This window comes from Lepisma saccharinum, chromosome 8 (assembly GCF_977018435.1).
Source record: "Lepisma saccharinum chromosome 8, izLepSacc3.1, whole genome shotgun sequence".
Lineage (NCBI taxonomy): Eukaryota > Metazoa > Arthropoda > Insecta > Zygentoma > Lepismatidae > Lepisma > Lepisma saccharinum.
The window spans coordinates 60,604,888-60,631,381 of NC_139236.1; the positions used below are offsets into that span (position 1 = coordinate 60,604,888).

The 26,494-nt window shown below is 37.0% G+C and overlaps 1 protein-coding gene across 1 annotated transcript; it reads right to left on the reverse strand.

The window, feature by feature from the left end:
* Positions 1–3,480: 3,480 nt before the first annotated feature.
* LOC145991499 (phospholysine phosphohistidine inorganic pyrophosphate phosphatase-like) lies at positions 3,481–15,164 on the reverse strand. The gene is made up of 5 exons (XM_083127516.1): positions 15,031–15,164; positions 10,646–10,835; positions 8,232–8,383; positions 6,235–6,391; positions 3,481–3,914 (listed from the first exon to the last, which is right to left on the reverse strand). Exons 1-5 carry the CDS (start codon positions 15,120–15,122, stop codon positions 3,729–3,731), a joined length of 777 nt encoding a protein of 258 aa, XP_082983642.1. The 5' UTR covers positions 15,123–15,164; the 3' UTR covers positions 3,481–3,728.
* Positions 15,165–26,494: the final 11,330 nt, after the last annotated feature.

Below are 26,494 nucleotides of genomic sequence, written 5' to 3' on the forward strand. Positions count from 1 at the left end.
ATGCTTTGTAAAATAACCAAAATATGAATAGAAATATTTTGAGCACATTCGTTGAGCTTCAAAAGCATAACGACCAATGGCACCTGTTGCCAGCCATAGGTGCTTACAGGTTAAATGGCAGTGCTAATTATTTTCTCACTGATGAACATCTAACATTAAAATAATTAACCACATATTGCACATTTAAGAATATACAGAAGTAAGAAAATTCAGAGAAAACCCCTATGATTAGCCCTTATACACTGAGGCCCGTTTTATGTAATAAAGCCTCAGCACAAAGTGTGCTTCATGCAACAAGTTTAAAAATAATATTACAAAAGGTTTTAAATAAAAATGTATATCTCAGTAAGTACGAATGCTAGAGTTACAAATTTTAGGTAATTTTTTTTCCAGTACAAACCTATGGTCAAAAAAGACTAATTTTCATTAAGAAGAAAATGAAAAAAATCTTATTTTCTGCGAAATTTGAACTTCAACACGACACAAGGGTTCAATACGGTACCTGCATATTACAATGCACTTACAGGAAAGTAACATTAACGTAAGCGCAACAACACAAGAGGCTACACAGAGCACTACACAAGGAGCTACACAAAGACACACACTAAAAGCATGGGAGCGAGGGGAAAGTTTTACCAATACATACATCTTAGTTGAAGAACACAAGACTCTAGATACCTCATGGCTTGCTGGGTGCAAAGTGAACAATAATGAGGCTCGAAATGAAAAGTATTAATGTCCTTTTTAAGTGAGAAACTAAAATCATATACACATTACCAAAACAGTGAGTACATGGAGTCTATAGAAATACAGTAAACAGTTCGACCCCCAAAGCATTGACTTCGTCACAAACTTATTACATAGTAACCTCACCTACAACACATTTTTACAATACAATGGAAAGGATCTGAGTAACTTTATTTTAGGCTTTCCCAAACCTTTCCGCACTTCATGGAATTTAACAGGATTCCCTTCACTTGGTATCACTTACTCATTGCCTGAATTGGTATTTACATTATCATCTTCCCTGCACGATGGTTCTGCTAAATCAGTTTCATTATCCTCCAATTACTACTAAAGTCATGTGGCATTTCAACACGTGTAGACTGATAGTCTCAAGCACTGTAAGAATTCTCCAAAGTGGGTAAGTCTTTCTGCAACTTTCAATTTTCGGTTTCTAGCTACCTAACCTTAGCTAGAAGTTCAAGATGTTCACTTTCCTTCCATCCCTCACCATTAGGTTGGTCTGGGGTCGGCTTCAGCTTGTCAATAGAATGCTGTCGCTTATCTTTAATATTCATTTTCAGTCCTTTCTAGAGAGAGAGCTGGATTGAGTTGAAGTTCTGCAGGAGTTGGGAGTGACTTAGCTCTTCTTTTACGTTACGGGGTTACTATGGATTTAATTGCATGCTGCTTTTCTTCTTGGCTGGTGGAAGCAATCGCATCTGAAGGAATGACTACCGATGTTTTAGGAAGACCAGTCATTTTAGTTTTAATCCTTTCTGGTTCCAGTAGGTCAGCATCCAGAGCCGGCCTGGAAGGCGAACATGGAGTATCACTACAACCCTTCTCCAAATTTTTAGCAACCTTTACTCTTAATAATGCCTTTCCGATCACGGAAGAAATCCACTCCCTTCTCTCTAGGTCAGTGTTGGGAGTCTGAATCAACTTAGCCATCTGTCCTTAGGGTTTCTCCTTATCACTGGTAGTAGCTTTCTCGGGAGAATAGGGTCCATCAAACCATTTAATTTAGGGTTAGCAACCTCAGCTTTGGCTTTTAAGCATTTGACATCTGGATTTCTCCATCCTTCAAGAACAAGTAGCAGCACATCTCGACATGAACAAGTCCTGTAACACAGTGAATTTAGGAAGTGGACAAAGTTCAAAGGTCAACTCTACAAGCACTCTCTACTAAACTACCAAAAAAAGAGGGGAGTGAAATGGAAGACAGAGAAAAACAGGGTGCACAGAGTCCATGGGTACCACCTTGGAGTGAGCTCGGAACTGACTAGCGCCAATCATACCTCCCAATGAATCAGGATGAACGGTGTGCAGGAACCTAGTAGGGTACTTGTCCGAGGTTTGCACCTTGGAGGCAGTTCGTATGGGACTCGTCCATTCCAGTTCCTTGGTTGGGGACTTTCCCGAGAATTGAACCTGGAAACCAAGGTCCTGTTGAAGAAGGGACCTGGTCGGGGGCTATCCTGAGGATTTCTCCTGGAAACTGTGCCAGTTAGGGACTACGTCAGTAGGGGAAGATCTGACCGGGGCTTATTCCGAGACCGTAGTCACGTACCTCTGAACATTGCCTGAGTCACAGTATGCTCCAAAAGTTGAGAAAACCAAATGTGACACATACATGTATGTCACATCTCAGTGTCAGTGACCTCACCTAAATGTGACACATGTGTCATGACCCAGTGTTTAATAGTTAAAAGAGTACTGCATCACACAAAATCTTTGCTCTCAACAAATGGCTGTCAAGTGAATTTTTTGGAGACAGGGAAGAAGGGAAATCACATTCTCTTTCATGATCAAAAATCAAGGCAGTGAAATATAGGAAGAGGTGCAACCTGTGTGTCCTGTCACCAAACACCTGATGAAAAGGCTGTAAATTGTCTTTCCTTGCTCTTTGTCGTTAACACAGCCAGTCTCTTAGGTGAGATAACTGAAGCCAGTATTTTGATCACGATACAGAAGAAATCTGAGTCAAGGAACTTTTCTTCCATTCAAGAAAATGTACAGTAACTCCTTGTTCTGTTACTTCATGGTTACTGTGAGAAGAAAACTTCCTCCCCTATCAGAGAAAGAAAAAATCTATTCACATAAGCTAGGGATGTACAATACTTTGTATTGTATGGTTGGTCATTTTACATCCCTTTTCAGTCACTTATGGTCATCGCAATGATACGGGGTAGAAAAGTTGACAGGTCTAGATCAAAGATACAGTTACAGTTGACACAGAAAAAACAGTTCTCTCACCAGACTTGTCAAAACTATCAGTGGTAGGGTGTGATGTGCATTGGGGTGGGCATTGTGAGGAGAATGGAGGAATGGGAATGAGGGATGGAGATTAGGTTCAGGTCAATCCTCCCAAGGTTGCAGGGAATCCAGATTCATCAGATCAATCAATGAAAGAATCCACTCCCCTGAACATCACATCCTACCACTCACAGTTTTTGACAAGTCTGAGGAGAGAGCCAAGTTTCTCCACACTATATATATTTTCGATCTGGACCTGGCAAATTTACAGATCAAACACTCGCTTCTGTTTTTACCATATATTTTTTCTACCACTGAAGAAGCTGCCTGTGGACACGTAAATTTTAAAATGTGTTTCCTAGTTCTTTCTTATTTGCTATTTTGCCCTTCAGCTCCCTCCCCCCCCCCCCGAGAGAGAGAGAGAGAGAGAGAGAGAGAGAGAGAGAGAGAGAGAGAGAGAGAGAGAGAGAGAGAGAGAGACAGACACACACACACACGTTACTTTGTGGTAAGCTTTAATGCAATAACACACTTAAAAATGTATACATTTTCTATATTCACATCTGTACAATACAAAAATTCAGGTATAATTAATTGGACTCTCCAATTACCAACAATAAAACATCCCAGGTAAGGCATATCCCCATGAGCATTGAAGGTAATTAAATATAATATCTGCTTTCTCTTTGGTCATTCAAGGCACAATATACATGTTTTGTGTTTCACACATTCTCCTCCAATCCTTATCATTTCCGTGAAGACAGTATAAGATTCACAGCTGCCTCCAAATTGTCAACAATGGCATCTGGCTTCACTGTTGGATGGTTTTCATCAGAAGGTCGAAATTTTCCAGTCCGCACTAGAATTCCCTTCATTCCACACCCTTGAGCACCTCCAACATCAAACATTATATCATCACCAACCATCACAGCCTATAATGAAAGAATATAGTACTCGATAAAGAAGCATTATCAGAAAAATAGGATAATGAATGCCAAGATGTTATTCTGAGTTTGGGCTTGCTTTCATGTCCACTTCATGCACAGATAACCCAACCGGGACTGGACCTACAATTTAAAGTGAGATCTGAACCACAGTGTGCATTCACCGGGTATTAAACACAGGATGCCTTCATTACAGGACAATGACTTACCATTAGGGAGGCGTGCCATTTCATTGATTCTAACTACAAAAAATGACTAATTACTCTTATAGGCAGATAAGATTTTCTCCACAGTTGAATAAAACATATACAGGGTCCAGTCCCACAGGACAATTCAGTTATTAGTGCACACAGTGAAAAATGGAAAGAGGTGAAAGTTGTTGTTTGCCTTTCACTACCACCATCAATTCCTAATTTGCCTAGTGCAGTACATTATTGCAATGGTGTATGGAGTTCCTGATGAAGCACGTGGCAACATTCCATTTTCAGGTACAATTGAGGCTTGTATCGGTGTATAGGCTTAACAGTACATACTATGTTCAAAAGTGAAGCACTCTAAGGGTGAAACCCACATATTTCAAACAACTTTCCTCTTTTCTTCAATTTTGCTATGTACACTAATAATGTAATTGTCCTATGAAAGAGAACATTTGAATCATCCTGTATATAATGGTGAATGGTGACATTCTATTAAAAATAACATTACCTGAATATTCACAATCTCATTTTTATGGAAAATATTGCAAATTACATAAAAAAAAATGTGTAGGTAAAGTTTTGTATTTCTGTGTTGCTGTTATTAAATTAAATTCAAAGGACCACTGTTCCTGTTAACACAGGTTTTGTTGTTTACGACAAAAATTGTGGTGAAAATAGAAAAATTTACCTTCATAATATTTTAACTGCTTTTATCATTCCCAACAATGAATACAGAGATAGTCCTGGACACTAGTTTAGTAGCATAAGTGTCTTAACCATTTAGTTATTTGGACGAATACATGATCAGGGTGTTTACAATTTAGTAAAAATCCAATACCCTAACTTTTCCAGGTCCAGACCAAGAACCAAATATTTTCGGACCAACTTACATGGGCAATTAATGTACATGAACATGTGTGCAAGAATAAGACTGAATAAAAGACACTTGAAGCAATTAACATTCAGATAAATTTGACATTGTGATCCTGCAAATGAGTGCCTTCATCAGAAAAAAAAAAAAGACGTTTCAGGATGATTATTCTGTCTTATTAACATGAATGTGATAGAATAGGCACTTCCCAAGAATTTGAATGTGTAAGAAAGTCACTATAGTTCAGCTCAGAGATTCTAAGAGTGGCCTGCAGAGCACTGGGGCTCCACAATGCTTTCCATGAAAATCCTTCATACTTGCAAAGTTCATGGCAAATAAGCAATTTCACCAATTGGCTGATAAGTATGGGGTCTGGTCTAAACTTTAAAAGAAGGTTTTCCGTGTTGCAGAATCTCACTCAATACAAATCAGGGTGGATAAAAATCACAAATTTTATTAAAAAAATCATTTTTGGTGATTTACAAAATTTAAATCTGATTCTTTTATTTAAATCGATTTTTTTAAAACATGCTTAAAATTGCATGTATGGTTTTTGGCACCATTTATATAGATATTTGTTTTTTTTATAGAAAGGCATTTTATACTAAATGGTCCTGTTCATTTTTTTAAGAGTTTGATTAAAGCAAATAAAAAATTATATGTAAATATATAATTTTTCTGTTTCTGATACTGTATGCGAGAACCTACTAAGAAAATGTTTCATGAGTGTGTTAGTGAAACTATAACAATTTCAATACATTTACTTCTAGTGAAAGTAAAACATTCCGGATGTACTGTATAATTGTAACTTTTATAGTTTTTGTAGCTGAATTTCGGAATTCTTTTTCATAGTTTGCATATCAGCTGCCATGTTTTATTTAGAGTTGAATGACAATGACACTACTATTTACAGTTTAACATGATTAGTATTTTGTGTATTATTCTACACAAAATGTTTGTATTTTAGCCTATAAAAAATATTGAATACAGTTTGCATATTACATTTCCTTTCATATGAGCATCACCCCATCAGTACATATATTTGTTTCCTTTCCTTTCTTTTCTTAGAGCCTAATAAACACCATTAAATGATTATGAGATTAATGTACTTTCACCAAAAGTGATTTTGATAACGACAAAATCCTTATGTGCATTAGTCTGTATATTATTTCTTTAAAGTGATGTAAATCAGTGATTTTTAAATCTTCATCATAAAAGAAACTGGAAAAATGGCTCATACCTCTTCAGGCTTAACTCCCATGTCATTCAGAGCAGTAAGAAAGAATGAAGGTTCTGGCTTCCCCATGACTTCTGCTTTTGTTTCCACTGCATACTCCAAAGCTGCAGAGAATGCTCCAACGTCTAGCATTAAGCCCTCCTCCTCTTTGAAATATTTCCTACAAAACAAGCAATTGGGAAATTTACATCGGCAATAAGTAATGTACAATAATACATTAAACATTAAATACAACAAGACTACAAATTGTAATGCTTACATAATCCTGGTAGCTAGTTCTGTATCCTTAGAGTTCGAGTTTTAAGTCCACATGGTGCACAATAAGGATAACCAGGACCGGACCTATAGTTTAAAGTGGGATCTGAACCAGTATGTGCCTCCACCAGGTTTGAGTATCATTAGAATACAGGCATCCATATGTTATCTGTTATAATAAAATATCAAAATATTATATTAGTGTGAAACACTTTAAGATAAGTCCTTCAGAATGATGACTACTTTTGCAATCATTCCTTTTACTTAGTTCTGTAGTCAGTATAATGTATTAGCAAGACACATAACCACTTCTGCATGCCTGTGTTGAGCAAATTTAGATGTGCTAGTGTTGCCAGCTAACGTGATATGCTCCTAAATGGCAGTTTATCACTTAACCCATCACATGCTGCACATGACCCATATTGTTCGAAAATGACAAATTAACATGATATCAGTCATCTAAATATTACTTTAATAGTTTCTCACATATTTCTCAATGGCATTCTGGAAAATAAATCAATGCTAACTTCCCAATCATTGTATGGAGTAAACTAGTAAGTTAAGTATTAACAAATCTCTCCACACACGAGGCTTTATAATGCAGACAACAAGGTATAAATATATGTTTTCACGTTATAAGTAGGGACGTGAAGTTTTCGCTTTAACGATAACACTGAAAAGTTCAAGAAAGCACAATAAAGTGTTTAAAATGTATTTGAGTAGGTTAAGGAGGCAAATTTTTGGCGTTTCCAAATCGCGAATTATGCCATTTTTCAGAATAATACTGAATTTTGCACTTTAGTGCAAAAAACACCGCGGACTATATAAACAGGGGATAACACTTCTGTTCAAAGAGATACCTGAGATGCCAAGAGTTCTGTTATATCTAGATTAGTTGGTGAAAGTTCGATTCGAAAGAGATTGTCACACTTCATTTATTGCAGGTTTTTATGGCGGTTTAGTGTATCTTGCAGATTTAATGACCGATGAGATGAAATAGTATTCCAAATGCAAGAAATTTGGTCATTTCTCACAAAGGTTAGCCTTAAATTTATTTTTTGTCATTAAAACTAAACTTTGTCTCAATTTTCCAGAACTAAAGCAATGCGAAAATTTTAGGCACAGAAGAGTAAAAATGCATGTAAAAATAGCAAGTTTCAAATTAATAACACCAAATTTTCACCTAAACTGCCAAAAATAACAACGAATTCCAATACAAAATAACATCGAAATTTAGGGGGAAATAAAATGAAAACTTCACGTCCTAGTAATAAGCCAAGGTTTCTCAAACTTTTTTTTTTCACGGTGACCTTACTGTTTCAAAGTTTTCCACAGTGTCCTTAGAGTTTTCCCACGGTGCCCAAGTCAGAATGTAGGCCAGGCCTATTTATACTTGCAATGCTCAGTTAAAGTGTGGTATGTTGCTTATCTTAAGTAAAAAAAAAACAAACCACAACACATATTCCAAATTCAGAAACATTTAATGTGTAAAAAGTACTAAATAAAAACCTATTTGGAACAATCATATCATTGATTGAATTGGAAGATTCCATTCCGTGCCTGTGAGACAGCCATGGCACAGTGGCACACCCTTTGGGAACCACTGTTATAAGCAATAAAAGTTTTGGTTTGACTTTTGAAACACACTAATTACCACAGACTTTCTAGCATGTTACACTATTTGCCACACAGGTGGCACAACACAGAAAGAACTTTGCATTTGTTATTAACTCCTATTCACTTACCCTCTTCCAAGGGAAAACAACAATGGCTTCTCCATATTTATTAATATCCGAAATGCTTTATTCATATTATCATAGCTAAAGCTATCAGCAGCATCTCCAACCACCACACAGTTTGGATTTGTCTGATTCAGGCCATTAAATTCTGATGAGATCTAAAGTAACAACATAAAACAAGAAAGAATATTGTAATCACTTGTTGGATGTACGCGTCAACAAAGTTGAAAAATGAAATTGAAAAATTGAACAAACATGAAAATAATTCTCTAAATGTTGGTGACAAGAGTTCTATCTTAACATGCAATGTTAATTGTACATTATACATCATGTAGCACAAGTGTACGTTACCTTTTTAGTGTATAATATATTTTTTATACTATAAATTCTGCCTTGGTCGGTATTTTAATGTTTCATTAACATGGAAGCAAGGCTTAACAGTGTTAACACAAGCGTAGGTAAAAGCACTAGGCAATGTCCAATTAACAATGTGCGTAAATACAGAAGTGCACAGAAAAATATGCCATATTCGACATTTTTATTCTCTTCCTTTGAACACATCGTAAGACCTTAAAAGGCACATTCCTTGAGTTGTAATGGCACTCTTGACTCTGGACCCCCTCGAAAAAGTGAAATATTTTGCATCGTTTATGTTGTCTATGAATATTTGCAGTTGTTTTTTTCTTGCGGAAATATATTATTGGGAAAAAGTATGTCTGTTACCTCAGTGTCAAGCAGAATAGCCCAAAGGCTTCACTCAAGTGAATATAGCACCGAACATGACATTCCACACCTGCAGCAGATGGGACGTAGCCTACAGTTTCATAAATGAATTATAAAATAAAGTAAATTAAACATGAAGGACTCAAAACATATGAAATCAAAATAAAAGTGAAATTATCCCGTAACGAACCTTAAAGTTCGTGGGATCTTAAGAGCACCTAGAATGTTAACCAGTTAATTGATGTGGTGATGTAAACTACTCATCATTCATCCTCTTGATGAGACCACTCGTCATTGACATGACGAGTTATTGCTTGGCATGCGAAAGGTACAAATTACACAAAGGAATTAAACTACTGAAAAGACAATGGACACTCGTTGTGTTTTGTGAACCGTTGAACCTGTATCATGGCTGGGTGTAGGATAATTACCTGTCTAACTGAAGTCTCTTAGCTGAATGAAAATGGCGAAGTCCTCCGTAAGCTTGTCTCCTATTTGTCGACCAGAGCCTTGTAGTACTCCTCACCTACTGACTTGCTGACCACCTTCACTCTCTCCACTCAATCTCCAAAGTCAGTCACCTCCCAGCTTGTCTCACCTCTATATTCCCTGGCCATCGAGCTCTTCCTCGATGCCGAATCGCCGAATCGTGTGATTATCATAATTGCTACCATGCAAACCGCTGACTCTGAAACCAGAAGTGTTACCTGTTCCTGAATGCTCAGGAGGTTTGCATGGCACAACACAATGCATTGTAAACATGCCTAAGAGGCTTGAGACAGCTGAGAAAAACAAGTGAATGCCCTGGTCAACATGAAGCGTTCAGAGAGACTTAAGAAAATAAACGTACAATCCTATAGATTGATACGTTCGCCCGCGCGGGAAAAATTTTCCCTTTTGAAAATTTAAAAGTCAAATCGCAAAGCTTGACATGACTCAGGTTCGCCAATTCCATATATTAGGAATTTAGATTTATTGATGTTTATAATTTTATGTGGTTAGGTTACGTCTTTTAGGTTTGATGCTGATAGCAATTTTCGAAGTTTCTGTTCAGTTAGGAGTACTAAGTTTGATGGTGTTATCTTTTGCACATGTTATTTCACTATTTTAGTGTGCGTACAACCGGTTTTTACTTAAGTAGGCCATTCTTTGGGATCAAACATGTCTTTGTCGTTTGTGTTTTCTGCACGGTTTTATATTTTACATTACATTACATAAAACAGCAAAATCCATCAATTAAAAAAAGTCAACATAATTCTCGAGGGGGTACAGTCAGTCAACAGTGAAGTGTATATTTTGTACTCAGAGGTTGTTAGGTTGGACATGCAAGTTCACTGACATTAAAATAAACATCTATATACTTTTACGTCCTTATTTAACCATATTTTTTGTTACCATACAATAATAGGACGGGGATTGCATGAAAGCAGTAAAACTTCACTCTTTGATCTCGGTATTCACTACCATATTGGAAATCAACCACCCTCCTCTCGAACATCCATTTTCACCAAAAACTCAATGAATCTTAAATAATGTAACATGCAGGAATCATTACTTGAAAACACTAAGGGAAAAAATTCTAATTCTCTAAGTTCTGAATCTTTAAACCTGCAGGTGATGTTTCCCCAAAAGTTGTTACATCTTTAAAATCAAGAAAATGACAAGACAAACTGAAAACACAACAAATTGCAACTTACATTGGGATGAATGAGCAAGTGCGGTCTTAGATTTCTTTCCTGCAGGTATTTCGCCAGAGCTGGAGCAGGTGGAAACAGGTGCTTCTCCTCAACATCGTATCCCATCTTGACTAATTTCACAGCCAAAGCAGACCGTGTAAGTTGAGTTTCATTGGTTACAAATCTAATGGGCAAACAAGCCTCTCGTAACCTGTGAAGAGCATCAAAATACCTGTATACACCAACACATGCAAAATGAAATGCTACACTTCATGTTTCTTCTAAAAGTAAAATCAATGACTTGATGCAGTACCTTTAAATCTGTAGTTTACAACTTCTAATTTTGTGACTCAGAAGCTTGATATCTTAGCTATTTGTTCCCTTCAATTTACGGTTGCAAGATTCTGTAAATAAAAATCTGGGGCATGAGAGAGACAAAACAGGATAAGATAAGAAAAATATCAGATATTCATCTGTGTTACATATTCAAATAACATATTGAAGGAAACAACATAACACCATCCACTATCAATAATAAAAGTCACAAAGGGGAGAAGAGCATACATATATTTTCAACACTTCATGAATAATAGCTAATTTTAAAGTCTCATACATTCCACATTTAGGTTTTAAACCTGAGGAGGGGATATTAAGCGGACACAATAATTCGCAATAAATTAAAATTGCCCTGTATTTTGTAAATGTATTTTCGCTAAGCACTCTGGCGGAGTAAGCAGTACAATGTGCTACAAATACAAAGTCCCAGGTTCATATCCTCGATAAATCATGTACTGTTACATTTGTGTTGCTTTTTTCGATATTTGGCAAAGGCAATCGAAGAAAAAAAAAAGGCATCTTAGCTTCGATTCTTGATTAAAATTTCACCTTTTGTATCTCGATTAACCAATGTCACTGTTCACTTGTCTGCAATGGTGATCAATAATTGATTTCTGTGTGTGTTTGTAGCCCCTCGGTGGGGAGGAGGTGGTGTAAATTTTCTGATTTTGAGGCTGGCTGAGAACACCCAAGGATTTACTTCACACAACGCCACTGATTAAGTTTCTGTCCCTCTCCTCACTTCAAGCACTGGTACCAACAATGTTCCAACACAATGGATCAGTTCTGTCAACTTTGAATTGTACGAATGAAAAGACAGGAGATTGAACAGAAACATTTAAAAGGGAAAACAAAAAAATGGAACAAATAGGCAACGATGCAACATTTATTTTCATAGTCATTTCAGGTTCATAACAAAGATAAATACAGCAAGGCATTCATTGCTCTAAGGTCTTGTTATTGTAAGATTCTTACATTTTAAGTTGAAGAAATATCAACCTACATAACACATTATAATTAACAAGTACATGGAAATGAAATCAATACTAATTAACAATGAAAAATAAAACAACAAGTTTTAATAAAATTCAATAAGATACCTACTTACTGCAAAGAAAAATGTAGCCAGTTCTAAGAAATTATATCAATGAACTGATGGGTTAAGTACAAGGAACATTTCATACAGTGAAAAGTTTTATCAAATTTTCAATTATGGCCCTCCAATAGCATACCAAAACTAATATACCACACCAAGTCTCTCGCACCTGCATAAATCGTGGTGAAAAATATTCACTCCCCCCCCCCCCCCAATGCCTGAATTATCTACTGCTCAGTGAATATTTATCCATCGAGGTGGAATGGAAACTGGGGTAACAGTCTGTTGTAGAAAAAACACATTTCTTCAATTTTACAGGAGAAGGTACTTACGGAACTGAGTCTCTGTAGACTTTTGAAATGTCGTGGAAGTGTTTTCTCCCTTCGTTCAATTTTTTTCGGCCACTAAAACATGTATTTTTCGACATTAATGTCTCTGTGATGCACAAAAGCTCTTGCCTCCATTACCTTCGACTACGTGATCCAAATGTTCCGTGCGTTCGATGACGTAAATCCGGTCAGTGTCTCCAACGATGCCATTGTTTTCCCAGAACATGACAATTTTTGCCTAACCTAACCTTGCTGTGCATGGTTCATGGAGTTTGTGTATTATGAATGGTTTGTGGGGATATCCGTCCATGGTTCGTCAGGCTAATAATGGTTTGTGAAGCTATCTGTAAATCAGCGGCGTGCATTCAGGATACGCAAGGTACGCACTGCGTACCCACAACATAGTAAGAAAAAATAAACATTTTTTCGTCTTCCCCGAACATGAAAATTCAACAATTATCGCTCCAAAAGCAGTTCCACTGCAAGAAATTCCGATTTCCGCACGAACACGCTGCTGCCTTCCTGAAGGCAGTCCCGAATGATCCCGATTGTGACTTCGGCACCCACCCGATCCGCGTTCCTGCCGATTTCCGCAGAAAGACGCTGTTTCTTCTGCTTGGTACCCTAGAAATACGGAAGGTAACCCCATTGGCTCATATCAACCCCGGCCACGTGTTTGGGTCTGCCCGCGCTTACCCTCTCTCTCACTTCTCTCCCGGTTCTAAGCATCGAGGGTACCCAAGATTTTGACAGCGTATGCAGTGTTGACAGTAGTCAACATATATTTTTTTCTGGAATGCTTAGCTTACTAGCATTTAGCAGCCACGCGTAGATAGATCACTGTGTTGGGTTGCAATAAAAATACATTATAAAAAGTGATACAGGAATCAGAGAGGAGGGCAAGAATATGTAGTGGTGGAAGATCATATTTAATATACGCATAAACTATCACATATAAAATATTTATGTGAGGTTAAAATTACACTAGCAAGTTTTTCTGTTTTGTTTTTTTCGTATAGGGAGGTGAGGACCAGAATGGACTGTCACTGTGTCGAGGGAAAAATATGTGAACAATTTGCAAGTTTCGCACAATTCTCAGAGTATGAGAGTATCTGTTTATCTCCTTTCGGGATCAACATTTCCTTTGAGTTCCATAGCATGGGTGTTGATTGTTGACCCGACGATATGAATGAATGATAAAAGAAAAACATAATAAAACACAATGCTTACAATGGAATTCGAATGAGCACCCCTCCCTCCCGCCAGACATTGCAAAGTGATGTACGGTAGTTTAGCTTTTGAAATGTTCTGGGATGTATGCTGACGTATTTTCTACTTGTCCTTAATTATCTCCCTTCTACTTTGTCGACTGGCAACTCCGATTCATTAGTCCACAAGAACGCGTGGTTTTCGGGCATAGCGGACCGGACACAACGTACCGTGCGAGGTTGACTTGCTTTCTTCTGTCCTGTGAAATTTGCAGCGAGTGTTTCGTTCATATTATTTACATTACAGGATCTCTATTGTTTGTCGGTGCCGTGAAGTGATAAAATAGGGGGCCGGGAGTTATTGATGAGAAGGGATTTTCGGAATTTACGAAAAAAGTGTAAACAATCCGAAATGGAAGGTCTGTTCCTGATTTGGAAAAACTGTTCCAGGCAGGAGTTGTGAAGGATGGTAAGCAGTATATTAGGCATTTTGATTTTTGAGAAGAAGAAAAAATATCTCTACAGAGTGATTGACAGTAGAAAAACAGTGAAACTTTATTGTTGGCCTTATTCGTTGGTTTCCTCTGCGAAAGGTGTGAAATAGTAGAGGATACTGAGATTTATCAAATTTATTACATGAAATTTGAAAGGACGGAAAATGATTGAGCCATTTCCTTCCCGTTCAATGTTCATCGCACTGCATAAAGGAAATAATCAAAGTTCAATTGTTGGACTCGAAATAGCTACTATCAGAATATATTTGCGAATATAAAATATCATACATATATTTTACCTTGTTACATTTGGATATTGATACAAGGATGAGAAATTTCCCATTATAAAATTGTAGAAAAAATGTTATTTTCTGAATAACATGATGGCCAGGGAGGGGGGAGGGTTCTGGCCCCCATAATTCATTTCGGTTGGCCCATGTTGCGTACCCTAGTTTAAAAGTCACTGCACGCCACTGCTGTAAATTGTGTGTGGGGCTATGCGTGCATGGTTCGTGGGGTTTTGGAACCTGGAAAAAATACAAAATCTGTAACACGAAAGTACGATTTTTTCGGTTAAGAAGGTTGGAAACACTGCATACCCACAGATGAACAACGCTAGTTAAGATTTGCCCGCATGTTGCGTGTAACGGAAGCGAAAAAGCAACGAACAATAAATACTAGTAATGTGAAAATTTACAATTATTTGAGTGAAAAAAGCAAAATCCCACTTTAAATAATGTTTCGCAATGCATAATACGCAAGTACGCATGTAAAAAATGACGAAATGGACGAGTGAAGTGTGTTTTCCCTATAACAGACTGGTACCGAAACTGGATATTTAGAAAAACGGTGATAATACATTTAGAATTATCCTTGCACATAGCAATAAAACACGTGCCCTTACCTCTAAATTCCACTACCTGTCTTAAGACACGAGACGTACCTTTTAACTGCTTCTATTGAACCTGGAATAGCCACATCACCACTCTTTAAGACACCGGTAATATCCAAAAGGATACCCTTTCGGTTTTCCATTGAATTACAAAGTTGCCAAAGTTTACTGCAAAGTGGACACTATCGGCCAGACAATTGTCCACATCATACGAACCTGCATTATTATGCCATGTTTGGGTGAAGGAAATGGAGCTGTTCCCTGTGCCGAAGTGAAAGGTTTTTGGTAGTGTCTGCTGCCACGTTCTTTTTCTGCTGGAACCTCAAAAAAAAAGCGCGGTCTTTGTTTTATCGTGATTTAATCATGCTATGTATGCAATTACGTCTGTAACACATACTGTGAAGTTGTAGCGATTACACTCACAAAAATGTTTTAAGATTAGGTCCCTTAGTTTTCTTCTAATAATAAACCTAAATGCTCTGGTAGTTAGGTTAGGTTTTGTTAGCATTAAAATAATATCGCTAAATGCTTTCTAAAGAAAAGGGTTCTAAATTACCTATACCTTCATTCCCACTAATCATAAACTTGCATTTCTCTCGTCTTGATCTGTTCTTAAGACTTGTAACATCTTTTGGTAAATTTCTCGTATCGGACAAACGGATTTCTTCAAATTTACAAGAGAAATTACTTACCGAATGCAGTTTCTTTATACTTGTGGAAGTTCGGGAAAGTGTTTTCTCGCATCATTCATTGAATTTGGCCGGTAAATCATCTATTTTTCGATATAAATGTATGACCGATGCATGAAAGCTCTTGCATCCATTTACTTCCAGGTGGATGTAGCCTGTGTGCGATGACGTAATCCCAGTCAGTGTTTCCAAACACGTGTTTTTGTAACTGAAGAAGGTACGTTTCCGCAAATGGTTTGTGGGGCTATGTGTCAATGGTTCGTGGGGCTATGTGTCAATGGTCCGTGGTGCTATGCGAGAATGGTGTGTGGGGCTACGCATATTTTTTTCGAAACCAATTTTTCACTATTGTAACCTATATGTGACCCTACCTAACCTAACCTTACCGGAAATGGTTCGTGGGACTATGCGTCAATGGTTTGTGGGGCTACGTAGGTATTTTTGGGTGCAGTGGGGTGGAAACACTGCATGCCGAGTACGATAGTGAAACTGTGACCGCCATTTTGCGTGTTACAGAAGTCAAAAAGAAACGAAGAAAACTTACTCGATATGTCGCAAATAGAGCTTATTTCCATGAAAAAATCGAAATGCCACCTTCAGCAATGTTTCTCAATGCAGAATACATAAGTACGAATATTCAAATTAAATGAACTAGCAAATTTCAGCCGTTTGTCCGATACGAGAAATTTTCCCATCCTTTTGTGCGAGATCGCACCAGTACCGATATAACAAGTCACAAGTTTCCGAAAATGGTGTTCAGTGTTCTCGTGAAGAGCATGCAACGGCAGGGTAGCTCGAACCAGGCCCGTAGCCAGGAATTCTTATTAGGGGGGGCAAAGTCAATCCTAGAGGGGGCAAATTTTTAATATATTGTGTTGCATTGGCAGATATAGCAGGGTACAGAGTGGCACTTGTCCCCCTCCTCCAAAAGTGATATGTAACGGGAAAGGAATGATATCTTGAAACTCCAATGAACAAAAAAAGTTCGAACAACATCAAATAACAATATTTCGATAATGACTTTTCAGAATACCAAAGAATACAAACATAAAGTTTAACATAAATAGCGACTGTATCTACTTTGTTAATAGACGATTTATATGTATCAACAGTTTTGGGCTTCTCTGCAGAACTGATTAAGGAAGTCCATTATAAATCGTGCTTCATAATGTTTTCTTCTAGTTTCCAGTATACAAGATTTTTACGCACAAAGGAATCTAACGAGAATCCAACACCACCATTGTGTTGTGTTATGCAAGGAAAATAGAATTAATTAAATAATAATGATTACATTACATCTAAACTTTATTAATTGTGTAAAAATTTGTAATATATTTTTTGTATTACAAGAGGTTAAGGTACATATCTCCGAACAGCTTGTTGTAATATAAGCAGAAAGGGTGTAAGTTTCGAATAAGTGGAGGTTTACGGATTTCAGCTGCGTGGCTGCAGTAGCATGTAATACTCGAGAATTTCGCTTACCATACGACATACTGTGTACGCTGTTGTGACGTGATCACCACCTTTGTTCAGTGGCGTCGCGTGCAGTTCGCATACGAGTGTTCACAATACTGTTTTTGTACTGAATGCAGATTTACTCCTCTTCCTTGTAACTTCATCTTCAATTGAAAAAGTGACAATAAAAGTTCAATTTATTTTCAACAATTTCCTCCCAAAATCACGGTATATTTGAAGGAAAACATGAAGGACCCGGGGAAAGTGTCGCCCTCCCCCTTAAAATTCGCCAGCTTTAGGGAATTCTCGCTAAAGTTGCAACTATGTAGCACAGACCTTTTCGAGTACCCTTAGACATGCCTTATATATGCTGCACTCTGGTGCCGAACGTAAGAAATATTGCCGCTTGCATCAGTGTTCGTTCGCACAGCGAAGTGAACATCTTCGGGGTATAGTGGCCAACAGCCCCTTAGCTGTCAACTCTATGCAACACGCACAGCAATTTTGTTCAACACCCTCTGTGGAACACCATGGGAGTCAGTGTTACCAACTATCTAGAAAAGTTATCAGACGTGAAAGATGTCGTGTCAGAGTAAATTGTGTGTATATACTTGTACATCAAACATACTATTTTTTAGAATTAATATACATATGTGTGTGTGTGCATTTAATATGTACGTAATTTAAGACATATACATGAGTGTTTACGTGTTCATGCGAACATTATCAGGCGACGCGCCTACCTTTGTTACCATACACATTAGCGCCGCCATGTGGCTGAATTCGAAACTTACATCCTTTCTGCTTATATTACAACAAGTTGCTCGGAGATACGTACATTAACCTGTTGTATATAAAGGTTTACTTTTCTGACATTTCAAACGGATTACCCGGTACTTTTCCAACATGTTCAATTTCATATTAGCTAATAATGGAAAACAAGCACACAAACTGTATTTTTGAAAGACAGAATATGCATGACGAACTTATTTTTTTGTACATATGACACGTATAACTTTCATGTACAACATATATTTTACACATGCAACATGGAGCGACGTAAAATAAGAAAATGCATATGCAACATGTTAACGCTAAATTGTGTACGTATTTAAAGTTTCTTTAATATTTAAATACACTACATGATCAATTCATACGCCAAATTGTCTCTCAAATGTACGCGCTCCTTTTTCTCAAAAGAATTGTTCGTACATTTAAGCAGCAACAATCTGAAGTATATATTTGGCCTTACTTCTCTCTCTGGTAATTTAGAATGCATTACAGAGAAGTATCATATTGGGATCGAAGCAAGCAAGAAAATCTTTAGATCCAAATATTTGCAAACTGAAAAACAATTTAACATTTTTGTTTCATCGATTTGGCTCCCAGGGCTTTGGACTATAAGAATAGTATAACCCGTAATTGCGAGCGAAGCGAGCAAGAAAATTTTACGAAATGTACTTTTATTTGTATAAAATTTGAAAGCGAGGTGGACAATTACCCCTCTGTGCCCCCTGCAACTGCCTTTGGCCTTCCGACCAAAATTGGGGAGGGGGAAATTCCCCCGGCCCCTGCTGTGGTTCCAGCACTGTTTGTGAGTCTCTCTTCATCAATTTCACGTCATCACTGATTGTCACGATTAGCTCGAAGTGGCAGAAAGGCAACGCTAAGTAAGAAAAATCAAATATCCAGTCCCTATCTCTACCACATGAATCACTATTACCAATAGGTAGACTTCGGAAACTAAAGAGTAAGCAGTTCAAACTTCATAGCAACACATCGAAACACATTAGGCTCCTTTCATACAAGACTTCTAAAAATGTCACAACTGTTCTACATACTGAAAATTACGAAATCATTTCCCGAAGTCTGAATCAGGAATGGATTTTCTCCCCCTAATCCTAGTACGACATTATTCGGAATCCCACACACCTTAATAAATCACAAAATAAATAAGTGTTTTTGTTATGTTGTTAGAGTAATAGAGAATATAATTGTAAAGATTAGTGAGAATTTAAGGTAGGAATATGTTCTCTATTTTTCACAGGGGGGCAAAGAAGGTTCTCAGGGGGGGCAGTTGCCCCCCTGCCCCCCCTCTAGCTACGGGCCTGGCTCGAACGGATCGTGTCATTTGGGTCGTTGTCACCTGCCGTTGGTTGACATCGCACTACGCTATGTTCCGAAAATGATTTCCCAACTTTCTGTAGTGCAGACCTCCGTAACGGTGTGGTTAGCACAGGACGGCACGGATTCTGGGGGGAACAAGTCAGCCCTCATTTTGTCATATTTTCTGCCTTTGACGTTCCTTTTTCAGAAATTTTGCCAAGGGGGTTATAACCCCCCACTGGACACGACACTGACTATATCAAGCATAAATTGATTGATGTGGTTCATGCAAAATATATTATTGCAAGCGAAGTGAACAAGAAAATGCTTAGATCTGTTATTTTGCAAAATGACAATTATGGTAATAATTTTGCTCGTTCATCGCCCCCTCTGACCACATAGAACTTCTTTGTCTGTGCTCTGACTCACCAGGTTTTCTTTAGAATGTAGCCTAGAGTGCAAGGTTACTGGAGGGGCGCAAAATGGGCATCTCAACGGACCTTCCTTCACTCATTGTTCACTCAAGGTAACTTAATATAAGGTAGCGCCATCCGAAAATTGCCGATCATGCACGAGCGCGTGACGTCTTATGGGAGGATCGGTTATGCTCGGTGCCCCTTCGGTTATGTTCGTTCGGGGCTTGGCCGAAGCAAACGGCCGCTATAATTTCTATGCAAGGTTCAAAGAGGGAAAGTGTTTTATTACTTTGAGGACGGGGAATTAATTATCGAAACTTCGGGATGGTATTGAGGCAGTCCTTTAATGATTGGTAACATGACTGATTGATTGAGTTGGTGTTTCAACAAGTCCACTTTATGCACAGAAAGGCTAATCGGGACTGGATCTATAGTTTGGGATCCGAACTACTATGTCCCTCCACCGGGTATGGAACCCAGGATTCCTTGATTACAAGGCAACGACGCTACCATTGCGCCATCGGGGAGGCACTAGTAGTAACATAATTGAAAACTCGCAAACTTATTGTTAAAATCCATACTTTTCAAACTTTCTGATCGATGTGTTACAAAGATAGTTGCGCATGTTCTCATTTATCATGTCTTCATTCTATAATCATAGTATACTATAATTTTAGCATGCTAAAGAAGAATTGCATGAATGAAAGAGTTAAAAAAGAAATGATCGTTTCATAGATTTATTTTGTTTATTTGTTTCACTCCGCTTTTCTGCCACTTTGGGCTAATCGCGAAGACAAGATAGTAAAATGTCACGTAATTGCCTTCTAACGACAGTAAAGGAAATTACACTTCTTGAATAAAATGTATATTCCGGTTTTATAACATTATGACGATATTGAGCATTGTATGAAATAAATACTACTTCGTTCAATTTAATATTTCACAAATATAATGTGGATGATTTTGAACCTTTCTACTCAGTGTAAACAATGGATGTCATACTCTCCTTTAATGGAAAAAAATTCTTTAAAACAGTAAGCTCTTTGTGGTGTAGTTGACGAACTATATACTTGTGCCACGAGCTCGGCATATAGAATAGTTTTTCCTGGTTATAGACGCCTAAAATGTATTTGGAAATGTAATAGGAAAATCCAATACAAAGTCCAAAAATGAAATTTTACTATTTAACGATTCATACCCTTGTACAGTCCTTCATTGTGATTTCTTGTAACTTATTTGCTATAATATATTTTCATTTATGCTTCATATATATTATCTTAACCTGTTCTAAATGTCACATGTACAAGGGAGAAATTTAATTATCAACATTATTAATCTAATGTCAGTGAACATCAAGTTAAATCTAATTAATGATTATCAATTAAATGGACAGAGTTAATAGAAAACTATTCTCTGAAGAATTAATTATGTCCTTTGATTCCTAATTTGGCCCAAGTTTAGATTGCAGGGTGATAATCTCTTCATTACACACAAAATCGCATGACAAGATTTCGGTACATGTGTACTATATGACTGTATGTATGCCTGAAGTAGATTGCCGTTGTCATGTTAGGGACTTCATGAAATTTCTACATCTCGCGCCCTATCCTCAAAGGCATTATTACTGTTTGATTTTTACCATTACCTGGCTTGTCCACCGCAAAGGAATATAAATTATATGGACTTGAAAACAAAAAATGCAGTAATAGTGGCAACATTCTCCTGACTATACGTGAGCTTACCGTGTTGTCCTTTGCATCTCGGTTTGGCTTTTAATCATATTTGGCATATTATCAATGAGCTAAATTTTCTGTTTGTCCGTAAATCCCTTCCTGTACGCTTGAATTAGTAGGTTAGGTGAATTAGGTTTGGTGTTCTTAGCATCCAGTTTAGAGTAGGTTCGGCTAGTTAAGGGTGTTGCATTCGTATTTGTACACTTTCGCTCTTCGCTTGCACGTACACGTATTATAGCTTTTAATACGCAAAACGATTTCACACAACTGTAACTTATCAGCACGGTAACTTGTACAACCTCACATTGATATCGAAAATTAACATTTTATGGAAATTACAAACTGGACTTGCGTTTTCAAGGTTTGGGGTTTTATTTACAACACACATTTTGTAGCACGAAATTCCAATCTTACACTCTACTTCCTCATCCTGCTGTACGTAAAATTTCCGAAAATATGGAACTCAGAGACCCGAACATAATTAATACGAAATTAAATAAAACAAACTTTTAAACAAATTATTAGTGTAATGTGATTTACAATTAAAGAGAGTTCACACATATTTCATCAATTACAAAACATCACCTAATATACCTGGCCGGCAACGAAATGAATTCGACACCCATCTTCTTAACGTAGAAAGTCCAGGTAAAGGTATGTATACCAACTGTATTTCTCAAATAAAAGTAATTTTTTTTCCTAACGGCTCGAAGAGTAAACGCTTTGCTCATATCATCTTTAGTCCATAGGGATTTCGTTTTACCGTGTACTAAGTATTGTATTTGAGTGTCACTGAACACTTTCCCCAAGATATTCGTGAGTTTTCTTGTTACATTGTCGGTTAGGTTATGTTGAAGATTTTGAACTTGTTTAGTTTTTTTGATTAAAGCAAGTTGCAAGAGCTTGTTCTTAATCTTTCTTATTAATTTCTTTATGTAAACGTGTGTTGTTCTTCTGTAAGCGATGAATAGTATTTTCCAACAACGAAACATTGCTAGCAGTTTCTGTACAGTGGGATCCATGAGTATTACCGTGCAAATTGTCCATGACTATTTTCATTATTTTTTCTCTTACATCCTGTCTGTTTTTAAGTGGTGTATTTTTATGTATGCTCGTGCAGAAGTTGTCAACAGCTTGTTTTGAGTTTTCTTTTAATTCTTGAAGCTCTTATTGGGTCAAATAAAGTGCATGAACATGGTGCTGGACAATTTGCAGGGTAATACTCATGGATTCCACTGTACCTAACTAACTAACTAACTCCCTAGCCTTCTTAAACCCGAAGGTTCATGGCTGCAGCAACATAGGCCTTCCATTTTTCCCTATCTTGAGCAAGATCTATATACTCTTTTCCATCCCTACCGATTTCTCTTAGGTCCATCTCAATGTTGTCCCTCCATCTTCGTCTTGGCCTTCCTACAGGTCTCTTACCATCAGGTTTCCCAACAAGAATCCTGTAAACTCCTCTTTCCTCTCCCATTCGTGCCACATGGCCTGCCCACCTAAGTCTTCTTGATTTAATTATTCTAATAATATCTGGACATGAATACAAATTATGTAGTTCTAAATTATGTAACCTTCTCCACTCACCTGTCTCCTCATCCCTTTTAGGTCCAAAGATTTTCCTAAGGATCTTATTTTCAAATACCCTCAATTTATGTTCCTCTTTCAATGTAAGGGACCAAGTTTCACATCCATATAATACTACAGGCAAAATTACTGTTTTATATATTTTAACTTTTAGTTTCTTAGATATTAAACGAGAAGACAAAAGTTTATGAAGAGAGTAGTAACATGCATTTCCTGAATGAAGCCTACTTTTTATTTCCTCTTTAATATAATTTTCATTTGTTAATATTACTCCTAAGTATTTGAATTTGGAGACTGGTTCAAACGAGTTGTTATCAATAATTAGATTTTGATTATTACATAACACTTGGTTTCGGCCTGTAAGCATATATTTAGTTTTGTCTTTGTTAACTTCCAAACCTATCTCTTTAGCAGTTTTGAAAAATATTTTAGCATTATTCTTAATTGTATTTATATCATCCCCTAATAAGTCTACATCATCTGCATATGCTAACAACTGAGTCATACCATTTAATTTTAGTCCTTCGTTAGTTTCTTTTACCTTCCTAACAGCATATTCTAAGGCAAAATTAAAGAGCAATGGAGATAATGCATCTCCTTGTTTTAACCCATCATGAATTGTAAATTTGTCAGACATATTAATACCCACACGAATTTTACTTTCTGTTTCACTGGTGCATACTTTTATCATACTAACAAGCTTCTTAGGTATTCCAAACTCTACTAATATATTATATAATTTATCTCTTTTGACCGAATCATATGCTTTTTTGAAATCAATGAATAGCTGATGGACATTTTGATTATATTCCCATTTTTTTTCAAGTGTCTGTCTGATGTGAAAAATTTGATCTGTAGTTGATCTGTTACGTTTAAATCCACATTGATAATCACCTATAATTTCATTAGCATATGGGGTTAGTCTAGTTAAAATAATGTTAGACAATATTTTATATGTTGTTGAGAGTAGAGAAATTCCACGGTAATTATTGCAGTTCATTTTATCACCTTTTTTAAACACAGGAACAATTATGGATTCTTTCCACTGTTGAGGGATTTCTTCTTTATTCCATATTAAACAAATTAATTTATGAATTTGACATATTAATGAATTTCCACCATATTTAATTAACTCAGCTGGTATTAAATCAATGCCAGGTGCTTTGTTATTCTTTAGCCTTTTAATTGCATCTTTAACTTCAGTCAAGTTAGGTTCTGGAACTAAAGGTTCTGCTGTGTGGACTTCATTTACTTCTGATTTATCTCCTATATGAACATTTAAAAGGTCATTAAAGTAGTTCTTCCATCTATTTAGAATATCGTTTGGGTCAGCTAGAAGATCACCATCTTTATCTTTTATCAAGTTTACTTTAGGTTGCCACCCCTTTCTAAACTCATTTACACCTTTATATAAATCTCTGATATTTTTATTTTTGCTGTTTGTTTCAATTTCGTTAATTTTGCTTTTCAAGTAATCTCTTTTTTTACATCTAAACGTGTGGTTAACTTCTCGCTTTATTCTATTATAATTGTTTAGATTTGTATCATCAGAGTTATTTAACCACCTAAGTCTAGCCTGATTTCTTATTTCTATTAGATTATGACATTCATTATCAAACCATGGCTTACTTTTTCTCGGTTTATGGTATCCTATACTTTCTTTAGCTGCTGATTCTATTGCATTACGTATGTGCTCCCAATTCTTATTTACGTCTGTTTCATTTATATTTTCATCATCATTTAAATCCTGCAAAACATCAAATCTATTTGACAGTTTAATTTGGTAATCTTTCTTAATTCTTTCATCAGTAAACTTTCCTGTATCAAATTTTAGAACTTTTAGATTTTGTTGCTTATGATTTATCACTGAGAGTCTTTGTCTTAATTTAGCAATTACTAAATAATGGTCACTGGCACAGTCAGCACCTCTATGTGTACGAGATTCCACTGTACCTACGTCTATTTTTCTTTTTTCGGCGACATAGTATTTAGCTTATTTAAGGAACGTTTCCTTATTTCACACCTTTCGTAGCGTACATCTCCACAGTCTTTATCAACACATCCTAAAAATGATTCATGTTCTGAAGAGGAAGGTTCAGGAGAATTTGCTACACCACATTCTCTATTATTTTGCACTGAAGTAATATGGTGTAATTTTAGTGATGGCACTGCAGTTGGCTCCAGTACTTTCTTTGTTGGCAAACACAGAAGTTATGCTCTTAGATCTCGCACATAGTCTTCTTTACAAAAATGGGCACTGCACACTCTCGCATTTTTAATATTAATATTATGTTCTCGATCACAAGCACGAATCCACTGTTTACTTACAAGATTATCACCTGGAAATCTATGATATTTTATATCACTTCCTTTAGTTTTTGGTTATAATTCTCACAGCTTGTCACTGCACAATTAGGCATGATTATAGGTGGAATGAACAAAACAATCTCATTTCAAGAGAAATAATACAATAAAAATATACCTAATGCGACAAAATCAATAACCTGCTTGTTCCGATTTTTGCGACGTGTTAGTAGCTAAATGTACCCCGCACCAAACTTACTGCACATAGCAACGAGCACCGTCAAACCCGATCCTCCCAGATGACGTAATGCATACGTACTTCACATAGCAACGAGCACCCCCTGTTGTTCACTGTTGTTAAAGAAGTTATTCCGCACTACAATCAGGGATTATTTTTGCATCTGAATCCCAGGTAAGATTACAAGGTTTTCATTTCATTTATCATTAGTATCCAGTCATTCTTATCATCTTCATTCATCATTAATCAAGGGGTTAGAAATATGATGCAGAATATAACACATTTGTGTTCACCCATAGTACCCCAACGGCAAAAGAAACAGTAGACGAATACGCTGGTAAAGTAAACGACACTTCCGGCGCTGTCGCCATAGCAACGGAAGACCTGGCTTAATACAACGCGCTCACCATACTTTTCCCCATGCAGGTAGCATGGAAACGGATCGCGAGGGATACATTTTGTTGTAAGTGACAGCGTTTATCAAAGTAAATGGTAATATGTATCTTACACCATTGGAAAGATTAGATTCAGAAGAATACGTAGATAAAATACAGGTTGCTTACAGACGAGAAGTTAAAGAAGAAATGTAGAAACAAAAGCAGGCATTTTCCAAGAAAGTGACCGACAAACAATTGGCCGGAACTTACGATTTCTTCGGTTTAGCTACCATAGGCTTGCTGGCGGGTAAAGGAACGTGAAGTCACATGCTTCTTTGTTTCTGCTTTTTCTGCGATTGCAAACATTAGGCACATTTCCTGCCTTCTACACCACTGGGCATTAAAAAAAGTACAATGCATTTTCTCGCTCAGAAGAATATATGTGTAGGGCTATATTAGTTCATAGTCAATGGATATCCGCAGAAATGATTGTAGGGGTGGTCAGGCCATTGACAAATTTGAATAGTAGTAAGTAGAGGAGCAAGGCCGGTTCAACGCCCGAAAATGAGGCTCGGTGAGGCTCGCAGTGTTGCCAACTCCTCACCCGAAA